The 22,348-nt window shown below is 52.1% G+C and overlaps 6 protein-coding genes across 6 annotated transcripts; 5 read left to right on the top strand and 1 right to left on the bottom strand.

Moving 5' to 3' along the window:
- Nucleotides 1–846: 846 nt before the first annotated feature.
- On the top strand, nucleotides 847–3,843 carry orlA (putative alpha,alpha-trehalose-phosphate synthase subunit Tps2; the record flags this gene model as incomplete). Its single annotated transcript, XM_056698197.1, has 3 exons — nucleotides 847–1,272; nucleotides 1,349–3,602; nucleotides 3,677–3,843. 3 exons carry the CDS (start codon nucleotides 847–849, stop codon nucleotides 3,841–3,843), a joined length of 2,847 nt encoding a protein of 948 aa, XP_056556722.1.
- A 1,306-nt stretch (nucleotides 3,844–5,149) lies between these two features.
- N7496_005267 (putative MFS monocarboxylate transporter) lies at nucleotides 5,150–6,568 on the top strand (the record flags this gene model as incomplete). The annotated part of the gene is made up of 1 exon (XM_056698196.1): nucleotides 5,150–6,568. The coding sequence occupies one exon, from the start codon at nucleotides 5,150–5,152 to the stop codon at nucleotides 6,566–6,568; it is 1,419 nt and encodes a 472-aa protein (XP_056556721.1).
- Nucleotides 6,569–7,419: 851 nt separating this feature from the next.
- Nucleotides 7,420–8,376, top strand: N7496_005266 (PDGFA associated 1 family protein; the record flags this gene model as incomplete). The annotated part of the gene is made up of 3 exons (XM_056698195.1): nucleotides 7,420–7,468; nucleotides 7,536–7,603; nucleotides 7,687–8,376. 3 exons carry the CDS (start codon nucleotides 7,420–7,422, stop codon nucleotides 8,374–8,376), a joined length of 807 nt encoding a protein of 268 aa, XP_056556720.1.
- A 529-nt stretch (nucleotides 8,377–8,905) lies between these two features.
- On the bottom strand, nucleotides 8,906–10,107 carry N7496_005265 (unc-50 family protein; the record flags this gene model as incomplete). The annotated part of the gene is made up of 4 exons (XM_056698194.1): nucleotides 8,906–9,570; nucleotides 9,710–9,713; nucleotides 9,811–9,910; nucleotides 10,004–10,107. 4 exons carry the CDS (start codon nucleotides 10,105–10,107, stop codon nucleotides 8,906–8,908), a joined length of 873 nt encoding a protein of 290 aa, XP_056556719.1.
- Nucleotides 10,108–12,199: 2,092 nt separating this feature from the next.
- Nucleotides 12,200–16,552, top strand: N7496_005264 (Sec7 domain protein; the record flags this gene model as incomplete). Its single annotated transcript, XM_056698193.1, has 2 exons — nucleotides 12,200–14,588; nucleotides 14,649–16,552. 2 exons carry the CDS (start codon nucleotides 12,200–12,202, stop codon nucleotides 16,550–16,552), a joined length of 4,293 nt encoding a protein of 1,430 aa, XP_056556718.1.
- A 757-nt stretch (nucleotides 16,553–17,309) lies between these two features.
- N7496_005263 (putative anucleate primary sterigmata (ApsB)) lies at nucleotides 17,310–22,103 on the top strand (the record flags this gene model as incomplete). Its single annotated transcript, XM_056698192.1, has 3 exons — nucleotides 17,310–17,495; nucleotides 17,591–19,348; nucleotides 19,404–22,103. 3 exons carry the CDS (start codon nucleotides 17,310–17,312, stop codon nucleotides 22,101–22,103), a joined length of 4,644 nt encoding a protein of 1,547 aa, XP_056556717.1.
- Between the last annotated feature and the right edge of the window lie 245 nt (nucleotides 22,104–22,348).

Genomic DNA, 22,348 nt, shown 5'->3' with positions numbered 1-22,348 from the left:
TGAATATTCAGTTATAGTGTGACAGATCGCTGGTATGTCGTTGTATTTACCACAATGATAAGCTTCTTCTAGTAGGCGGTGAGTAACAATAACGAGCCTTTCGCCATTAATTACCAGTACCTGACATACTCCGTACTATCCTGACTGTATTTTATCATCCAGGGAATGTCCGGCTTCAGCATCCCCATGAACTATACGAATCTACCAACAACTAGTTTGATCACAACTGGTTCCTCTAGAATCTTCGATATCCTGCCTAGGATCTCTAATCAGTCAACATCAGCTTCTTGTTCATCGGCTTGACTCTTTCTCTTAACCCAACACTCTATATGACGTAGCAGTGAAGACATTATTCACCGAGCTGCCCTGAAGCGAAAGAGGTCCTGTTTCGGCCGGTGGCTTCATTCACCGCTTGCCCCTCCAACCACCACCACCAGGATCTCCCCCTTTCAAACTGCTCTCGATCTCTCTGTTTATTGACATTCGCACTCTCCCCTCCTTTGAACGCGTCTTTCTTCAACCCTCCACTCTTTATCTCTTGCCAATTTCGTGGTGTGTTGCCTCGTCTCGTCATCCATGGCTAGCTCGCGCCCATAGTTCCGCTCTCGTGTCGATCTACCCCCCCTCGACGCCCGTCTTCCTCCGAGGTATGCAATCCAAGGCCTCGTTGCTTCAGTTCATCCACCGTCAGAGCCAATTGTATGGCCTAGACAGACCAGAGACTGTGCATGTGACAATTGAACAGTGCTAATAGCTAGGGCTTTTCTACAGTTTAATCGCCGGGTGTGACGCATCGTCCTCGTCCCCGATTTCCCGAACCCCACACACATCATCATCATCATCATCATGTCTGATCAAGGGAGCCCCGCGAAGGTCCCTGACGGACAACCAGACCCAGTCCTCGTTGGACCGGGCCTAACAGCTCTAAAGGATGAAGCGTACAAAGATGCGACTAATGCTACGCCAAGCTTGGCCACCGATAAGAAACACCAGACGGATAGTGATGCGCCTTCCTACTTTGCCAGCATCCCGGGTGTGAATACCGCGGGACTGGGCTCCTCGGATGGGGATGGGCCTCCGCCCCCAGGCAGAAGGAGGACGTCTTCGGGACAAGATCTCCTGCGCCGGTTGAGTCTTACCGGGGACGCATCGCCCATGTCGCCCGAGGTCGACCCTCGCACACAGCATCCGGGGCTGAAGTTGAGTGGTCGACTGATAAGCGCGGCCTTTTGTATCCCATACAAGCTCCAACATCAAGCTGGGTCAGACTGGGTATGTGGTTGCTATTGTGAACACTCCAGGACGTTGGCGAAGATATCGATATTAATGCTTCTTATCTTCTGTGTAGGAACTCAAGCCACGATCTGGAACTTCGGCCCTCTTCGATTCATTCGCTCATCTAGCTTCGAACGATACCCAATGGTCCCATACTCTTGTGGGATGGACTGGAGAGGTCGAGCCTGCGTCCGATACGAAGATCCCTCTGCAGCAAATTCCAGTCAATGCGGCGACCAAGCTACCGACCAGTGCCAGTGCTGCTGGCGCACTCCCACTCAACAAGGCTACGGCGCCAGTCCCGGTAAATGCGAGCCAAAAAGCGCCCCCGCATCCTCTGATTGATGGAATCAGTGTTGAGAAAGAGGACCGGGAAAGACTCGATGAGCAGTTGTCCACAGGACGTTATGGCCGGATCTTGCCAGTCTGGCTATCGGATGAGTCAGAGGAGCCAGAAGATACCATCGTCCTCAAAGATCAAGGAAGGTGGCGCCGATATGCAGAGAGAGAACTTTATCCTCTCTTGCATTACAAGCAGCATGGTCCAACCGACGGTCGTTCTGAGCAGCGGTGGTGGGCTGATTATACCCGCCTGAATCAACTCTTTGCCGATCGCATTGCGGCGGACTACCAGGACGGAGATGTGGTATGGATTCATGATTATCATCTTTTCCTGCTGCCCAGCCTGCTACGACAGCGCATCCCAAATATCTACATCGGCTTCTTCCTTCATTCGCCGTTCCCCAGTAGCGAGTTCGTCCGATGCCTCGCCAAGCGCAAGGAAGTGTTGACTGGGGTACTCGGCGCCAACATGATTGGTTTCCAGACCTTTTCTTATTCGCGCCACTTCTCTTCATGCTGCACTCGTGTCCTGGGATTTGAGTCCAATTCGGCCGGCGTTGACGCATATGGTGCGCACGTCGCCGTGGATGTCTTCCCGATAGGAATCGACGCTCGTGCGATCCAGCAGGCGGCCTTTGGTTCGCCAGACCTTGAAAAGACCGTGCAAGGCATTCGCAAATTGTATGCTGGAAAGAAGATCATCGTCGGTCGTGACCGTCTGGACAGCGTTCGAGGTGTGGCTCAGAAGTTGCAAGCTTTCGAGATCTTTTTGGAGAGGTACCCTAAATGGCGAGACAAGGTAGTCCTCATTCAAGTGACGAGCCCGACCAGTGTGGAAGAAGAGAAAGAAGATCCCGAGAACAAGATTGCCGGTCAGATTGCCAATCTTGTTTCCACGATCAATGGTCGCTTTGGTTCGCTCAGCTTCTCCCCGGTTCAGTACTACCCACAGTATCTGTCCCAGAGGGAATACTTTGCTCTTCTTCGTGTCGCCGACGTGGGTCTGATCACCACCGTGCGCGACGGCATGAACACCACGAGTTTAGAATACATTATCTGCCAACAGACAAACCACAGTCCCCTCATCCTTTCGGAATTCTCGGGCACTGCGGGCACACTGCCCAGTGCCATTCATATCAACCCTTGGGATTTGGTGGGTGTCGCCCGCGCTATCGACAAAGCTCTCGACATGCCCGCCGATCAACGCAAGGATCAGCATCTCAAGCTGTACAAGCACGTTATCACCAACACCGTCAGCACCTGGTCCCGGCTGTTCCTCCACCGTCTCCTCACCAACCTTTCCTCCTTTGACCAGTCCGTCGCCACGCCCGCCTTGGACCGTGGGAAATTATTGAAGCAGTACCGCAAAGCACGCAGACGACTGTTCATGTTCGACTACGACGGTACTCTCACGCCCATTGTCAAAGACCCGCAGGCAGCTATCCCGTCTGATCGTGTCCTGCGCACCTTGAAGAGCCTGTCTGCCGACCCACGCAATGCCGTCTGGATCATCAGTGGACGAGACCAAGCCTTTTTGGATGAGTGGATGGGCCATCTCCCCGAACTCGGTCTCAGTGCCGAGCATGGATGCTTCATCCGCAAGCCCCGGTCGGATGACTGGGAGAACCTGGCCGAGAGCACCAATATGGGCTGGCAGAAGGAAGTGATTGATGTGTTCCAGCATTACACCGAACGCACGCAGGGGTCATTCATTGAGCGCAAACGAGTGGCACTAACCTGGCACTATCGCCGGGCCGACCCGGAGTATGGAGCCTTCCAAGCACGTGAATGCCGCAAGGCCCTTGAGGATACCGTTGCCAAGCGCTGGGATGTGGAGGTTATGGCTGGCAAAGCCAATCTTGAAGTGCGACCGACATTCGTCAACAAGGGATTCATTGCAACCCGGTTGGTCAACGAGTATGGCACGGAGCCTGGCAAGGCGCCGGAGTTTATCCTGTGTCTGGGTGATGACTTTACCGACGAAGGTATGCAATGACAATGATCAACTGAAATCTAATCCTCGATTAGATCAATCTCGCTAATCATGTTTTTTGAATAGATATGTTCCGTGCTCTCAAGAAATTCGACCTTCCACAGGACCATGTGTACTCGGTCACCGTCGGTGCCAGCTCGAAGCAGACGGATGCTAGCTGGCACTTGCTCGAGCCGGCAGACGTCATCAGTGCCTTGCAAATGCTCAACAGCAATTCCCACCAGGATCATTGAGTGCTGACCGCCTGATCATCCTTCACCCTCGAGCCAAGGCCACGCGATACTGGTCCAGTTTCCCAGTGGCTTCGCCCCGCTCTGCTTTTCCATTTGCCTGCGTTTCTGCTTCCTGATTAGTGGCCCTACACTACATCGCATCATGCACGTACACGAATTCATACAAGCCGGAGAAAAAAAATGGTGTTCTAACTCCCTCGTACAGCCTTGACCTTTTTTTGATCGTTACTTTTTTTTCAAATGCAGAGGAAGTTTGGCGCAGTTGGATCTTGTCTTTTCCCCCTTATTTCTCGTTTCTTGTTCTTTCCGAGGTGGTTTTCTTCCTTTTATGAACTGGGCATAGATGCATTTCAGCCTTTTGAATTGTAAAGAGAGCGTTAGACCAATGGAATTACAGTAATCCATCGGTATTGCCGATGGCATGAATTTTAGTTTTTATGTTAAAGAGTCCAAGGATCAGCATCGGATTAGAAACCCACTTACTATGTATTAAGCCGCGGCCCGCAATACCCGATGAACCAGGATTCGAATTTTTGATATCCACGCCGACTCGGGAATCGGCACAGCACGTCTTTAACTGCGGGGGTTACGAGGCTTTTCCCCGCGGGGATACATCAGCCACGATCAGAATCAAGATTGAAGAAATTGAACATGTTCTTATACTCTAAAATACCTATTTAGAATCTAATATTATCCGTCTTTAAGTATGTAGTTATCTATTCAAGATCATTGACTTCTGTGATTTCGGCTGGTTCCAAGTGGATCCCCGAGTGTCATCGGAGGGCGTGTTGGATTTTTCGGCAATCTGTGCGAATAACCGACTGTCTCTGCATTCGGCATGAATCCCGTTGAACTTGGGGGGCTTTTTTAGCTTAGGGATTTAAATTTTTTAGTCTAGCGGACTGTCTCCGGTTTATGGAGCCTTTAGTATGAGTCAGGTAAATATTAATTTGGGGTCAGACTTGGGGTCCAGGATATGAATTTATGAGTTTACCCGGTTCTGGTTCTGGTTCTTTTTTTTAATTCTCCGTTCTTCTTGTTCCTGGTTGATACTTCTCGACTCTACAGAGCATTGACATCCTCTATACTCACCAGTTATACTCCCCTATAACTCCGTGGTTTCTGTGTACTGGTTTACACAAGGAGATATGAATAACGAGACTACGACCTCCTTCTAAAAGAAAAAGAGAGCTCAACACTATTTACACGGCATTATCATACCCGATCTGGAGGCATCGGCCGATATCCAATGGCCAACTACATAACCACCACCTCCTCCGAGAAGAACCAACCTTCAAGCATGATAATGGTGGACGAAAAAGACCACCAATACATCGAACCGGGGTCCCTCGAAGCAAACCACCCCCCACGAACCCCATCCTCCGACGAGGAATCCACCCTCGGCGACCTCCACGACAACCATCACGACCACACCCACAATGCCCTCACCCAAGTGCCCACAAACGCAAGCGCCATCGCCCGCACCCTCTCCGCCGTACGAACACGCGACTCCGGCAAAGACCTCGGCCCCCCACCAGACGGGGGCTTCCAAGCCTGGCTCCAAGTCGCACTGGGCCATATGATCATCTTCAACACGTGGGGGTATATCAACAGTTTCGGCGTCTTCCAGACATACTACACCTCCACGCTGGGCCGTCCACCATCCGACATCTCCTGGGTAGGCAGTATCCAGATCTTCCTGCTCTTCTTCATCGGGACGTTCTCGGGGCGAGCCACGGACGCGGGATACTTCCGGTTCACACTGACGATTGGAGCGACGCTGGAAGTCTTCTCCATTTTCATGACTTCGTTGTGCACGGAGTACTGGCAGCTCTTTCTGGCGCAGGGATTGGGCCAGGGGATTGGGTGTGGATTGATGTTTTGTCCGACGTTGGCGCTTATTTCGACCTATTTTGTTAAAAGGCGCGGTATCGCGATTGGAATCGTTGCGTCTGGTTCTGCGACGGGTGGGCTTGTTTTCCCCGCTGTCGTGATGCGCTTGTTACCGCGTATCGGATATGGATGGACTATGCGCACGCTGGGATTTATCTCGCTTGCTACGTTGATTCCGTGTTTGATCTTCTTCAAGCAGCGATTACCGCCCCGTACGAGTGGACCGTTGCTCGAGCTCGCCGCGTTCAAGGAATTACCTTACCTGCTCTTTGCGGTGGGCATGTTCTTGAATTTCTGGGGTTTGTATGTCGCCTTCTTTTACGTGGGCAGTTTCAGCCGCAACATCATTGGCGTGTCGGAGACCGTCTCGATAGATCTTCTCCTCGTCATGAACGGAGTCGGACTCGTCGGCCGTCTAGTCCCCAACCTGCTAGCAGATCAATTCACTGGTCCACTCAACCTGTTGATCCCCTTCAGCGGAGCAACCGCCATCGTCGCATACTGCTGGGCTCCCGTCAAGGATTTGTCCAGTCTGTGGGCATTTGCTGCGTTGTATGGCCTCTTTGCTGCAGGCATCCAGTCATTGTTTCCGGCGACGTTGAGTACGCTTACGACGGACTTGAAGAAGATTGGGGTGCGGATGGGGATGGTTCTTAGTGTTGTTGCTGTTGCGGCGTTGATTGGGTCGCCGATTGCTGGGGCGTTGATTCAGAGGGATGATGGGGGTTATTTATATGCGCAGATGTTTATGGGGAGTGCGATCATTACGGGGACGTTGACTTTGATTGCGGCGAGAGTTAGTAAAGTTGGGATGGGGCTTGCTAGGGTGTAGAGGGAGGGAGAGGAGAGAAGGAAAGGATATCATACCCCTTGCATGTATATTGTAAATAGTGTCATTAGGGAGTTTAATGCTAATTAATGGACATATTCTAACAAAATAGCTGTATTTGATTAGTAGACACTAGGTTGATGAAGTCCAGCAAGTTGGAGGTTTAACCTCCAGGCACATTTACTATGTGTAATGTAAGGTATTGTAAATATTATGTAAGAGCGGATTCCAGACCACGACCTAGAATGACACAGTTCGTCAATTGCTTTGATTTTGGTTCTTTAAAAGGTGAACCTAAGTGTCCCTTTGTCTGTACTTCTAAAGAGCCCAAGATCCGTTGGGAAAAGAATATGTTCTAACCACCCCTTCGTACTTGCCCTGGTAATACTAATACAGCCCTAATCTGGATCATCGATGGACCTGATTAATACGAACGTGATGACTCGTCCTTACTCAACTACAGAGCAACCCACTCTACAGTCTCTGCCTCCTACCTACCATAATCCATAGGTGATAACTAAGACTGTAAGTGACTCTCATCAATTCCTATAGTTACTCTCCCCGATCACCTCTCCAATTCCCTCCCTAGACTAGAGGCATCCCAGCCCAAATAATCCACGCCATCCAATCGCCTTTCTACATCACCCGCTCCAGAGCGATTCCCCCCACTTTGCCCCTCTATTTCTGCGGTGTATGCCTGCAAGCGCCCTAAGACTTCTACCGTGACTCAAAAGGCAGCTTCTGACTTGGAACCTCAGCAACCCTTTGCGAAGCGAATTGCTCTTTGACAGCTTATACACGCTGCTACCACTCACCTTCTTACTTATCGACTACACATCTCTACCACATCCAATATGGCACCCCGCGGTCGTGGAGGAAAGTTCTCCAAGCCTACACGAGGAGGTATGGTCGCGTGCACATTGCTGTATCACAGTACTTTATGGCATAGGAAGCTCACGATAGATTGCAGGAGGCAAGAAGTTCAGCCGTGATCTCCAACCCACCGACAAAGATGGAAACCCAGTCGGTCTCTGGCGCGTACGTCTACCCCGAAGAATTAGACCAAGCTCAATCTCAAGCTCAATCCACACAACACTAACACATACCCCTCCCATATCCAGGACAAAGAAGATGAAATCCCCTCCTCAAGCGAAGAAGAATCCTCCTCGGAAGACTCCCAAGAAGAAAGCTCCGACGACGAGCCAACCACCACCACCACAACCGCCGGCCCAAGCAACACCCAACCCAGCACCCCCTCTGACCTAACCCGCGAAGCCCGACGCGCCGCCGCAAAAGCCAAAAAGGCCGCCGCAATCGCAAAACGCGACCGCGCCCCCGCCCAACCAGGCGACCTCCCCTCCTCAGACGAAGCGTCCAGCGACGAAGAAGACGCCGACCTCCCCGCAAACCCGAACCACAGCGCGAAATCACGATCGCAGCTGTCCAAGGCTGACTCGGATGAGTCGCAGGGCGGAGCGTCAGCGTCAGCTTCCAAGAAAGCCGGCTCTGGCTCCGGCGTGAAGGACATGTCGCAGCTGTCCCGGCGAGAGAGGGAGGCTATTGAAGCTCAGCAGGCGCGGGAGCGGTATTTGAAGCTTCATGCTGAGGGGAAGACTGACGAGGCGCGGGCTGATTTGGCTCGGTTGGCTATTATTCGGGAGCAGAGGGAGGCGGAGAGGTTGAGGAAGTTGGCGGAGAAGGAGGAGAAGGATGAGATAGCGAGGGAGAGGGCTGCGGCTGTTAAGGAGAGGGAGGAGAAGTTGAAGGCTGCTGCTATGGGGAAGGGGAAGAAGGGGGGGAAGAAGAATTGAAGGAGGGGAGAGGAGGTGATTTTTATCTAGGAGTACGGGGTGGATGGATGGAATGGGTGGGAGGGGTATATGGTGTAGAGATCTTGATGAATTACCAATACATGATGAATGATTTACAATTGAATGGCTGGTGTCGGTCTCGGTAGATGGCTGCTTGGAGATGATCTTGGTCGTTAGGACAAGGCCTGATCTATACACTTGAGATGTAGATCTTATCAGATAGGCTGTTAAGCTGCAGCACTCGAGAATAGTACTGCATTCTTCAAAATGTAGAATTATATTAACTTTTCCAACGGCAAATCTGATATTTGAGTCTATATCACACGCTAAGATGCCCGGTCTTATAGGAGAAAGGAAATCAGAGAACGACACGATCATGTACAAACGCCTTCCCTTGAAAAATAGAAGCAAGCATTTTCAATGCATAGCCAAGAGAACAAAAAAAAAAAGATTCATACACGGGGTTAGCAAGAGAAACGTACCAAGCAAACCCCCAGTCAAAATAGCATCAACCGGCTAGACAATGCTCTCAACCCTTCGTATCAGGAACACCCCAGAACAACCCCTCGACACCATGTCCCTGCATAACAATCCCCCACCCAGCAATCAAAGTAACCAACCACAACACAGCAAAAACCAAAATAGGCACCAACAAAAGCTCCGTATTATGCAAAAACGGCAACGCATTATATCCCAAAAAGGTAATATACGTGTAATAAATGAACGCAGAAAGATACAACGAATTCCCCAAGAAAGTCGCCAGGAAATCACTCGGCGAGCGGGTCAACAACGGGAGGAGCAAGAACTGTACGACATAGAGATGCAAATACAGCGGGAAGAATGCTCGATTTGACACGTCGAAGCAGTATCCGAATTCGAGTTGTTCCTTTTCACCCGGTTGCGCGAAGAGACCTTGTGCTGCGCCACGGCGACGGGCTCGTGAGCCGCGGAGACCGGATAGAGAGGCGGCGGCGCCGTTGGGACCGAAGAGTCGGCCGATGGCGAAGTAGCCGATTGTTGATATTAAGAGGGAGGAGCCGATGAAGTGGACGAAGATGAAGAGGAAGGAGAGGCGGATTATGGAGCCGAAGGAGTGGGTGTATGCTAGACCCCAGGCGAATGCGGTGAGGAGGAGGAAGAAGGAGAGGAGGTATGTAAAGGATGGGTCGGGACGGTGCCATGTGTTTTTTGTTTCTAGAAGAGGTTAGTAGAGGTATTGGGATATTGAGGGCGTGGGTTGTAGTTTGGAATTGGAGGGCGGGGAAGAAGCGAGATAATTCAATCCCGAGGAATGAGATTGAGTAGTTGTGATCAGAAGTACGGTAAGACTCACGTTTCTGTCAATGTGAGAAAGTGTCGTTAGTATATTGCTCCTTCATATCAATAGTAGTAGCAAGTTGACCTGTTCTGGCCAGCAGGAATGGGTCGCCTTACATGGTAATATATGGACTTGAAGACCTTCTTCGGCGCAATCAACAAGGAGGTCATTTCCCAAATTGCCATTTCAAAGTCCATCTGGGGGAACTTGAAGAGTCTATGCATCGCAATATTGTCAACCTCTATCCATCCCTTATACACCCTGGCGGGGTACATCGTCATCTCCACCTCCGGTGTGGCAGGACCCTACCTCTTGAAGAAGCGCGGCATGCGAACGTTGGACCCGCGGCTGGGCGTAGACCCGAAATTGGCGGGACCGGCATGTTGGCGGGGGACGGAGATATGTGGGTTCATCTTTTTTGTTTGTTTTTCTTCTTCAGCCCGATATCTGAACTGGTCAGACTGGTCGAGAGCCGGGGATCATGGAGCTTGTATGGGGAGGTTCGGCGTACGGAGGTAACTCGTCGACGTGTCGGTCGGTTATGTCATCGTTGAGATCACGTGGAGGTGTGGAGTGGATGACACCTGAGGCATAAAGGGGCAGTATACAAGTCTAGTAGTTGGGACTAGTTGTCGAGAGTATTCTATTGGAATAGCCATTTGACAGACTAGAGATAAAAGATATCTATCATCGTCTATCCTTCTATTTCCATCCCATTATCACTTTACTCATATGGTCACGATACGTAATTATTATCCATCAGCTTGCATGCAAAGTACTCTGGATACTATCGTTCATCACGGTCGATCGCCCACTCGATCGATGAATCTCATTTTGGCTTGAACCTTCGGCATCCTTCCGAAAAAGAGGTTGAGTCGAGTTCGAAGGAATATAGAATGGCATGATAGATCGAGCAACGGAAGAGATGCGAGATGCAGGGCTGAACCGTGGGGTTGGACCCGGAAGTATAAAATCCAGCGCGGACATTTCTCTACTCATCTCAAAAATAGAAGAAGGTTCCCCACGTAGACAAATACATAGAAAAGCACTTGACAATTGCTCTAGAACAAGTCTATCCTGTATGGCATATATGATCGATCTACCGAATTTGCGGAGAAACAGAGTTAAAGCGACCATGACCGTCGATCGCCTAGGCCTCCGACCCGATGCATCACATCGCTTGGCCTGCAGGAGGGACTACATTGCAGAATTCAGCACACACAAAACTCAAATTTGCAACATTATGTTGGATGAGAATTACGACAGTGTGAGAGTGGGAAAAATATGGCGAGGCTCGGCAGTAGATAACCATTGAGTATTCCCGGCACTGACCATCAACGACCAACGAACTAAGAGGTGGTTCTCCACTACGAGGATCCACCGAGGGTCTTGCCAACCGGATCGACCAGCAAGAATCAAGAGAGAGAGAGAGGTCAGAAGAAGCACGATGGTGGCAAAGTTGACCATATTACTCCCCGTACTAATGTATGATAAGCTTCCAAGTCGACCTTCACCGTCTTTTCAAGAAATGTACAAGATACTTTGTAATTCAATTTGGATCTGGTTGGCTTACGGAGTAAATGTTCTCGAAATTGTACCTGACAGGATGCCCGCCAGCGCATCAATTAGCCCCTGAAAAATATACTGCGAGGGTACATAGCAGGGTATATTGAACATTAAATTAATTAAAAGTAATACAATTATATATGGAGAACCCTGACAAATGGCCTGTTTAGAACAAGTACCCTGTACATTAATTAAGTCTCTTCCTGCTTATCCAGACTGGAGTGTAATCCATAAGATGCCCCTGTTTCGCATCTGCTTCACGTTGGCCCGATTCCTCAGTCCACCTACTCTTTTTTTTTCTTTCATGGAGTACTACTCCGTACATCATTCATTAATCAATACTTGAACCCTGACTACTTTATCTCCTACACTTGACTGTCACCTCTCCAAGGATTATTGACAGTTCGGTAGTCAAGTTCCACCGTTCCACTACTTTGGCAGGTCAAAGCCCCCCCGTTCAGGAGTTCGTCCCGCCCCCGGGTTCCTCGTGAGATCTCTCGTCCACTACTTTACTTTTCTGGGCATTTTGTCTTCCACCACCACCTCACTCCCAGTCCGATTGCCAATCGGCGGCCTCGCGCTTTTTCTCGCTGTACGCAGCCGCGCTGCAATTGTACTCCCCTGACTGGCCCTGGACATGCCATGACCGTCTGAACACCCTCCGTGCTTCAATCCGAACGAGCAACGACATTCTTGCTCGTTGACCGGCACATCCCACTCGCCGGCCTTTCGGGCAACGAACGCTACGCTTCATTCGAGCCTTTGGGCATTACTGGTACGTGGCTACCAAATACGATCTTTTTTTCTACTTCCTTCCCGCCCCCCCGTGTCCCAAGTTTCGCTTCGAGTCGTGCTCTCCTGAACCCTGAAACCAACTCAATTGATCGACCCGTACCTCGACAACCCAGCCAGGAACTAACTTGCCTCGCCAGCGTGACAATGTCCCAACCGCGCGGCGCCTACGCTTCCAATTCTCCACCTCGAACTCCTCCCTCTCAGACCGCAAAATATCGGCCCAAGCGTGGCTACCCTACACGTCCATCCATCCGCGATGCCTTCCCCGACGCCGACAATGCGCCCCGAGCCAGCGAGTCGGGCGACGAACGCGACCCTCATGACTTGTCTTTGTCGCCTAAGCATGCTGCCCGTACCTCCATCGTAGACAACATGCTCCTCTCGCTCGATCAATTCGACGGACCTGGATCTTCAGTGTTGGACGATTATCGACTCTTCAACTCCGCCTTTGAAACCGATCTACAAGGTCGATATCGCGGCCACACGTTCTCCTCCTCAATGTCTTCTGAAGTGGACTTTGGCTACGATGACGGCAGCAGCAGTCGCTATGCGACCATCACCGCCAATGGTCGACGGAGTAACAGCAGTTCGAACCATCAGACTGCCCCGAGGAGAATGAGCAGCGCCCGCGGCCGAGATGCAATGGGTTCCAGAGGAGGCACCCTGCCAAGGGCCAATGATGTTCGCAAGGGAAGTAAAGGAAGCGCCTCGAACGCGGATTATTCCTATACCATGCCCAGAGGTCGCGCGGACTCGGATGGCCGAGACCGGCGTTCGGAGAGTTTCGATTGTGGGCCGAAGAAGGCTTTCAATCCATACACAGACCACGGCTTGGGCCAGGATTCGCTATTATATGATGATGATGATGCCGCTCCAACGCCCAGTGTGCCTGCTGGCCCACGCAAACTCTACGACTATAGGACCCCCAACACCACTGCATCTCGAACACCCGTGGCATCGCGTCGAAATAGCGTGAAATCATCCAATGCCCCTCAGGTCCGAAAGAATCGTCCAGAAAATATCGGTACAGGGGCCCTCAAGACCCGAGATAACGACTTCTTTGGTGATACGGACCTTGATCTGCCGCCAGCCATATCGGCATCATTGGACCCGCCTGCTCCCAGTCCAACGATATCATACAACAAGCCAGCTTTCCCTCCACCGGAACCGACAACCACGAGCACGACAACCACAATCACGGCCAATATGAACACATCTTCCGCCCCTACCAATACCGCTACCACAGCGCGTCCGGGGTTCTTCCGCCGTGTGTTTGGCGGAGTATCAAAGGCCTCGTCTCCGTCGGAATCTCTCCGTTCTAACATGGGCGACACTTCATATTTCCAGGAGAACGAGACTAAGGATTCCACGGGTTCGAACGCCACCCTCAAAAGTCGAGAACAGCAACAGGTACAACAGCCCCAGCAGCAGCAACCTCCAAAGAGTGCAGTAGCCGCCACACCTACGCCTGCTACCCGAAGAGGTCCTCCTCAAGTGGTGAAACAAAAATCCTCCTTCTTCCGCCGGCGTAAGAAGTCCGTGGCCGAACACGTTCCACCTCCGATCAAGCTGCCTCAAGAGCTCTCCCCTCACAATCTGGATACCGCGAAACCAGAAGCTAGTCCCGTGAGCAGCTTGCGCGAGATCATGAATCAATATCTGGATGAACCCGGTGCACCAGCAAACGTGGATCGCAAAGAGACCCGCAGAGAGGAACATCGGCCTATCGAGTCAACCTCGCTGCAGGCGCAAAAACCAAGGGAAAGTGTCTCGGCTCCTGGCGGTGGCTCCAAGCCGAAGCAGAACATCCAACCTCCCAGCACTTCTCGTGGCCAGCAGGACTCTCGTTTGCCATTAGAGAATAGTCGCGGCACCAATGATTCTGCCCAAAAAGCAAGTGATGTGGAGTCTATTTCATCCACAGAATCCCCCTTGCAGGAAAAGAACTCTAATGTCAACCCCGCTACCTCTCTGTCACCTGTCGCAGAGGATTTCTCCCGCACCATCAGGGTGTCAACAAAAATGGCGCCACCGACGGAGCCTTCTCGTGATAGCGTGACTGGCCCGAGGAAGTTGTCTCTGCCGTCAGACAGCAATGCTCCCGAGTCGCCTGCTGCTTCGGAGGCATCGCAGTATCTAACCGCATCGAATACGCCAGTTATTGAATCAGAAGAACCCAAAGCTGCGGTTGAGGATGACGGGAAAGAGGACACGACCAATGGACCCGGCGATGCCGTCGAGGATGGCCCTACCGCAACTGATCGAGAGCAAGCGCAGAACCTCTTCGATAGTCAGAACCAAGTGGTCGGTAACGTGCCGGCGGCTGCTTGGCTTGGAGAGCCTGACCGGGAGATGGTTAGGGAGGCCTATATGCGACTCTATAACTGGTCGAATATGAACATTCTTGCAGCCCTCCGAAGTCTCTGTCAGCGCTTGGTTCTCAAGGGAGAGACTCAACAAGTCGACAGAGTCTTGGATGCTTTCTCATGCAGATGGTGTGACTGCAACCCGAGTCATGGCTTCAAAGCTACTGGTAAGTGTTGAAACTATAGCATACGCTGCTTGGAGAAAGCCCGTTGCTAACGATTTCTAGATGTTGTCCATACTATCTGTTACTCCCTTCTTCTGCTGAACACCGATTTGCACTTGGCAGACATCGAGCAGAAGATGACGAAATCCCAGTTCGTTCGCAATACCATGCCCACGATCCATCGCGTGGCCATGGATGCAGCACCAGAGGGCTTCGAGACTTTGCGGCCTCAAAAGGCTAAGACTATGCCTACCGCCGAGTCTGCACACTCAGCACCCAACTCTGCTCGCTCGCCAACCTTCCCCCCGGATGTCGCCCGTAACTCCGTGGATGATAACAACGACCGCAATATCACTGACGTTTACGCTGGTCCGTTGGTCAACACCCCCTTCACAGGAACCGTGCGAGCATGGGAACAACAGGTGGAGACGGTTCTGAAAGATTTCTATACCTCCATCCAGAAGGAAAGACTTCCTCTCCACGGTGCTCCACCAGAGAAGGAGGTGACTCGTATGGCCTCGAGCAATTTCTTGATTCCCTCGGGTACTCTTCGCCGGAGTCCCAGCACGATCAGCAAGAGTGGCTCGGATATTTTCCCCCGCGGCCGTTCAGCAGATTCCCGCCATGGTGCCGCGAGATGGTCATCCAAGCCCCGTTCGCGAGGAGCACGACTCTACCCTCCATCTATGATGGGCTCCAGCCGGACTAGCCTGGACGACCAGTCCTCCGTTTGGAGTCCGACTGCGTCGAGTACCTGGAGCAAATATTCTTTGGGCAAGTTCACTTCAGCCTCTGTGGACTCCTTCGGCTCCGAGTATCCTCGTGGCGAGTACCAGCAGTCCATTGGTTTCGCCAATGCTCTAAGCCAGGCTATCATCCGTGAAGATTCTGCCACATCCGTCTACAGCTACGAGGAGCCGACCGGCCCTCTTCTGGAAGATGAGACTTTGGCTTTGGCCGGTGCTCCTTGGGCCAAGGAAGGCAGTGTCAAGCACAAGCACCACTTGGACGCAGTGGACAAGCGCGCCAAAGACCGCAATTGGAACGAGTGTTTTGCTGTTATCCAGCAGGGATGGATGCGGCTTTTCTCATTCAATAACGCGTCCAAGTCCATGCGACAGAAAACCAAGCAACGTGGCGGCGTCGTGGTTGGAGGTGGTAACTGGACCGAGAACGCCGAAGAGATTTGGAAGTTTATGCTCCGTCAGACTATTGCCAGTGCCCTTCCACCACCAGGCTACTCCAAATCTCGCCCTCACGTATGGGCTCTCAGCCTACCAACCGGCGCCGTCCACCTCTTCCAAGCCGGCACACCGGAGATCGTGCGGGAGTTTGTCTCGACAGCCAACTATTGGAGTGCGCGACTCTCCAAGGAGCCCCTGGTAGGTGGTATCAGTAACATCGAGTATGGTTGGAGTGACGCCGTTATCAACAGCGCTTTGATCAATGCCGAGAGCCGCTCTCCACCTCCATCCTCTGGTGCCCCACGACCCAGCATTCAAAGCTCCATTCGCAGTTCCTTGGACCACCAAGGAGTTGTGCGGCCCAAGTTGCCCGCGGATCGGGTGCACATTAGTGACTGGAGTCCGCCACAACAGAGCATGGTTGCCTCACACCAGTCAGAGGAAGACCAGCTCAAGGCTCTGCAGGCATATGTGCAGAACGTTGAAGATGATCTCCAGCGGCACAACGAGCTTCGACCTGCCATGAACCTGGCCTTCTCCCCACGGCATCCAAATTCTGCAAAGGCGATGGCTAACTGGGAACGGAAGTCGTCGTATCTGCTGCGTGAGATTGTCAAGTTCAGGACGTACATTGATTCCCTTCGCAACGCGATTAACAAGAAGGGCGAGATTTATTCTTCGACAAATAATTACTACAATTCTCCTGCGACTGGGGATGATGTGGACGCCGAGCAGCAAGAACCGCAGCAAGTTGCTCCTTCAACTGCTTCCACGACTGCGTAATTCCAGTGCGGCCTTCATTTCCCTTGTCCATTCTCATCTCTTCTTTTTCTTCTTCCTTGACGGATTCACCTCATTGCAGACCGTTGTAAATACCCCCCCAGGTTGGGGGACTGTGGTATACATACTGCCCAAAAACGACTGACGGCTTTTTTTTCTCTTCATTCTTCATTTTGGGTTATTTTCCCTCTTTCCTTTTATTTTTCTGTATATCTCTTTCCCCTTTTTTCTATGACCATTTTTCTTCTCTTGTTGGTATCTTATTTTGTCGGGATGTGGGCTTGATTGTTTTGTTTTTATGCTTGGGGCTATGATACGAAAGATTCTATGGATACCATGATTGTTTTTATTTTTTTAATGCAATGTCAATGTGAATAACTGTCTTTTCTCTGGAGTATACAAAATTCTGGAAAGAGTATAGAAAGTAGTAGACTGTGGTTGTTGAGTAGTTCTGTTTGTGGCATTTGCTTATTCCAGCAGTTACCGCAGTGGCAATAACAATTAGACCCCGTGCCTGGCCGTGTCGATACTCCCGACAGTCAACCTTGGTACACATGACTCCTTTGTTGGTTCGCAAGTCCCGTGGCTTCTACCGTAGACCTCGATAGATCATATCTAATTCACACCGTCTCTCGAAATCCCCTGCGACTCCAATGAGAGCTATCAAAGCCATCTGCACCGGGCGAACGCTAATTCGCCAATCGTGGTGGGTAGACCACAGCGCAAGTGGGTACCCAAAACACGCCTAGACGCCGTCACCATGTCGACCAGGGCCCCAATTACAACACCTCCGATCGTCACCCCAGGCCCGCCCTCGGTGCCAATCCCCTCCTCCTCCCATGAATCTGGACCATATCACACACCCAACGACCTCTCCCCGCTGAATGCCGATTTTAGCGCCTCAGATTACTTCATGGCCGAGGACGCGCGGGGCGCTGACCCCCGAGTACCAGCGACAACGCAGTGACGCATGGGAACCCGAGCGGCGCGCAAGATTCTACCCAAACGGACACCACAACACCGGCCGCACCGACGACGGAGACGACCAACGCCGCCACCACGGTGCATGATGAGAATGAGAAGGACGAGCAGGATGAACCGCCCGCTCCGACGGCTCAATCGCACATTGAGGAAGACATTAGTCTCCTACCTCCCTTGGCCGATCGCGATGACAGCAGTTTGTTCTTGTCGAGTGAAATTGGCGATCGCGAACGCGTGAATAACCAGACTTTGATCGAGGAGCATGAGATGCGCCGTAAGCTGATGGATATGGAGTCGAGTTTTCTACCGGAACCCTCGACTATTGACGTCGCCACGACTGGCCGCACTGCAGGCGCAGACGATACCTACCTGGTCGGAGTCGGAGGCTACGATCCCGATATGACCCAGTCCTCAACTTTTTCGTTTATTCCACCATCCGAGAGCTACCAGGAAACCGAAGGAGACCACGATGGTGGTGCTGAAGAGACGGAGAATGTGACTGGCGCGACACACGCACAACACTCCGCTAATGACACTATGCTTGACTCGCTTACTTCGTCACCGTCGGCTGCGGCTATGCTACGGAGTCTGCAGCGCGATCAGCAATCCGAGAATCCTGGTGAAAATAGCCTGCTATCCCAAGATGAACGACCCTTCAGATCCCAACTCTCAATCGCAGAAGGCGAGTCCCAGCTCACTCCCTCCAAGCTTCGACATTCGTCCCGCAGCCTTTCGCCAGGACAGTCTAGGATATTCAGTGATCAGAGCGGCAGCATTGGTGGGAGCCGGAGAAGCGGTAGCCGACCGAAATATTTGACAAGTCGTCAATCGGCACAGCGTCTTTCGCACTCTTCCATTGCTAGCAATACCACCGAAACAACTCACAGTGACGCGACTTTGGGTGCTGACTTTGCCCTTCAATCGGGAGGCGCCGCCTCTGAGCAATGGGGCGGCCTCAATGCTGGTCAGCGCTCTCATATGACCCGGACAACTAGCCTGGGTAGTATGGCCTCTGGGGTCTCGGGCTATAGTGAAGAGAATTCATTGGACAGACGCAACATCGGCGGTCCAATTGATGGAGGTCTGCATACCCTGGAAGAAGAAAGCTCGCCCCAGTCATCACGACAAGTAGCGGCTTTTGATGAAGCCTCTGCGCCAATGACACCAAAAGCCAAGCCTCGAGACACTATCCCGACTGATACAGCCATCACAGAACGGGTCAAGGGAATCCAGGTTCCTACAGCCTTTGTTCAAAGATTCCGAGATGACTTTGGTCACACTGGACCGTCACCTGAGAAACGACCTGGAGCTTCGACCCCTGCATTTGGACGAAGTGGCCGCACGATGACCCTCAAGGAACAAAGCAGCACGATCGACCGACTCTCAAAGGAGAACTTTGATCTCAAAATGCGCATTCATTTCCTCAACGAGGCCTTGAACAAGCGATCTGAGGAAGGAATCAAGGAGATGATCTCAGAGAACGTGGAGCTTAAATCGGACAAGCTGAAGCTGCAAAAGGATAACCAGGGTCTGAAGCGCAAGGTTCGGGATTTGGAGAAGCAGCTGAAGGATCAGCAATCTGACAAGGACTCTATGGTTAACCACGACCCTGAAGCGTCGGAAGACGATCGTGACTCGGCTCACGATGAGGAGCTTATCTTCTTGCGGGAGCGAGTTGAGACTTATGAGCTTGAGATTGAGCGGATGCGGTCTGAGAATATTGCTCGCGAGGGTGAGAAGCGGCGCTTGGCTGAGATGGTGAAGTCTCTCAGTGAGAACCGAACTACAGAGTCCGAGGCGGGTGCTAGAGAAGAGAGGGTATGTTTAGCCTGGTATGAAGTTGGGTTTACGGGTGCTAACGTTTTGTTTACAGGACATGTGGAAAGACATGTTGGAGGCTGAGACTGCTGCTCGCGAACAAGCTGAGGAAGAGAACCGCAGGCTACGGGATGAGTCGATTCGCCTCAAGAGTGAACTTTACACAACTACTAGCTCTTTGAAGCCGGGGCAGCGGGTCCGCAGCGGGTCTACTGTCTCGTATGCATCGGCATCGGATGGCCACCGTGGTGGTTTGATGAGCACCTCCAGCAGCACTCTTATGGTCGAACTTGAGCTCTTGAAGCAAGAGAACGCTGAGTTGAGGAAGGAAGTCAGCGCACAAACCTCGATGCTTACATCTCGTAACCGCGAGAAAGAGCGCCTCTACCAAGAGATTGAGGAGCTCAAGCTCGGCCAGCGACGTGATGGTAGCCGATCCGTGGCTGGAGATAGCATTTTCGATCGCTCGGCGTCTCGTGCTCAGATGCGCACTGGCTCAGAGGTCAGTGACGGCACTGGGTCTCGGGATAACATGGATCGCGAGGAGCTCGAAGCTCGAAACGGCCAGCTGCGTGACCAAGTGTCGACGCTCAAGCTGGAGAACCAAGCTATTCGTGACCAATTGGAAGACTACATTCGTGAACTGGAGGCGCTTGACAAAGCTTACCAGGCCGACGTTGATCAAGCCGAGGAAGAAATGGCGAACCTCCAGCATGAGCGAGACCAGGCTATTCAAATGGCCGATGAGCGGGACGCTGCCTTCCAAGATCTGCGTGCTGAGGCACAAGAGGAGCTTGATACCCTTGGCGAGGAGCTTGATCAGAAGATCGTTGAGTGTCAGCGCATGGGCGAAGATTTACGAAACCAGGACGAGAGCCTGAGGGTCCTGCAGGCCGAGATGCGCTCAGCCAGTGAGGGTATCATTCGCCTCGAGGAAGATGCTCAGAATAACTTGGAGCGGTACAAGGCTGTGCAGCTGGAGCTGGAAGAAACCAATCGGGAGATGGAGTCTCTGGAGAAGAGCCTCTTCGAAGCCAATGCCAAGGTGCAGCGGCTGACGGTGCAGATCGAGTCGAGCCAGAATGAGATTGCCTTCCTCCGAGAAGAGCAAGATGGCGATAAGATCCGCATTGGCGATCTAGAGTCTGAGCTCAAGACGTACCAGATGAGCCTGCATAGTGAAAAGGAGAAGACTCGGGAGTTGGAGCAGCGGCTTGCGGACGAGCGGCACCAGCGTGAGGTAGTCGGAAGCAAGGAGAAGCAGGAGGTCCAGCGGATCATGAACGAACTCAACCGGGAAGCGTCAGCTGCTAAGGAAGAGGCCCGGCGGTTGAAGAAGAGCCTTTCTACCCAGGAGATTGAGACTGCCACCTGGCGTGAGCGTCTCATGGATCTTGAGAACAACCTTCGTGAGACCTTGGGAGATCTCAGTGGCAGCCGGTCTAGCCTGATCACCAATATCATGAAGCTGCAAAAGGAACTCGAGTCGACTGCGCTGGAGTTGGAGAGTGTTCGACAACAACTGGACGAGAAGGAGTCGCTTCTTCGGAATCGCGATGCCCTTTTGGAGAGTCACGGTCTAGAGTCCCGCAAGCTCTCTGAGCTTCTTGAGCGCGAGCGACAAGCTCGTCGAGCAGATAAGCAGTCCTTTGAACATGCCCTCAAGAACCACCAGCAGGCGTCGCGAACTATTACCCAGAGCAACTCGCGGATTACGGATCTGGAGAATGCTCGCAACTCGGATCGGAAGCGGTTCACCTCGCTTGAGCAGCAGTTCCGAGACCAACTCAGCGAGCGCAATGCTCTGTTCCTTACAATCTGGAAGAGACTCTCGTCTATTTGCGGTCCTGATTGGGCACACTCGAACAGCCTTATCAATGGCAACCTGCCGAGTCAAGAGGTTATTGGCAATATTCTCTTCTGGCCTGGGTTTAGCCGAAACCTGTTACTTGCCGTCAAGACTGTTGAAAGTGTGATTTCAGGCTTCAAGACTCGCATTAGGAGTATTGAGCATGACTTTACCAAGCAGTACCAGAATCTGGAGAGTTCTTTCGGTCAACGAGTCCGTCGACTCGAGCGTGTCGAGGAGGCAGTCAAGAACCTGCGGAGTGGACGGGGATTTTCCAGCTCGTCTTCTGAAGTTTCCAAGCTCCGGGGTGAAAACCGGCTGCTCAAGGCTGAGATCAACCTGCTCCAGTCCAACACCCGGACTCATGGATCTGCATCTGCAGCCGCCGCGGCCGTGATGGCTTCTGGTCCACGATCCCCATCGCTTGCGTCTACAGCAGACCCCGAGCGCTCATTGGCACGGCATAACTCTACACCCGGTACTAGTGAGAAGCCGCGCTCCGAGCGAGGTCTCACGCGCAGTTCCACCGGTCTCCCACAGCCATCGCACACCTCGTCCAGCAGCACACTCACCAATAATGCTGGTGCTATGTTGCCTCGCTCACGCAGTGGAACAAGTGGCTGGGAGGGCAGCGATGACAAGTGGATTCACCGATTGCACGAGTTGGAGAAACGGCTCAAGGCTGAGCGAGAAGGCCGTCTTCTAGACCGCAGCGGTGCCCGCAAGCGTCTGGAAGAGCGTGATGCCGAGAACCAGCGTCTGCGCGATCAACTTCAGCGAGAGCGGGTTCGACGAGGTCCCTCGGGCACTATTATGGATAGTAGCCGTAGTCGAACGCATACCACGGATGAAGGGCCTACTAGCTCGAGTGAAGGGGAAGGTATCACGGTGGATATTGAGGTGTGAGTCTGAATGGTGGTTCTTGACTTTTCTTGTACTTGTGTACTACTATATACCCTTTCCTTCATCTTTGCGTGAGTCACGATGGTCACGATGGCGTTTTTTTTGGATTACATTTTCTTATTATTATTTTCCTTCGATTCTCTTGTATCTTATTTGAATACACCTTTTATTTGACTTTTATTCATGACATGTGTTTTGTGCCGGTGCAAGTACTATAATGCCGTCCTGTCCAAAGTAGGACTATGATA

The sequence above is a fragment of the Penicillium cataractarum genome, assembly GCF_028827025.1.
Source record: "Penicillium cataractarum strain IBT 29864 chromosome Unknown utg000004l, whole genome shotgun sequence".
In the NCBI taxonomy this organism is placed as follows: Eukaryota; Fungi; Ascomycota; class Eurotiomycetes; order Eurotiales; family Aspergillaceae; genus Penicillium; species Penicillium cataractarum.
This window is presented reverse-complemented; position numbering and strand designations above follow the sequence as displayed.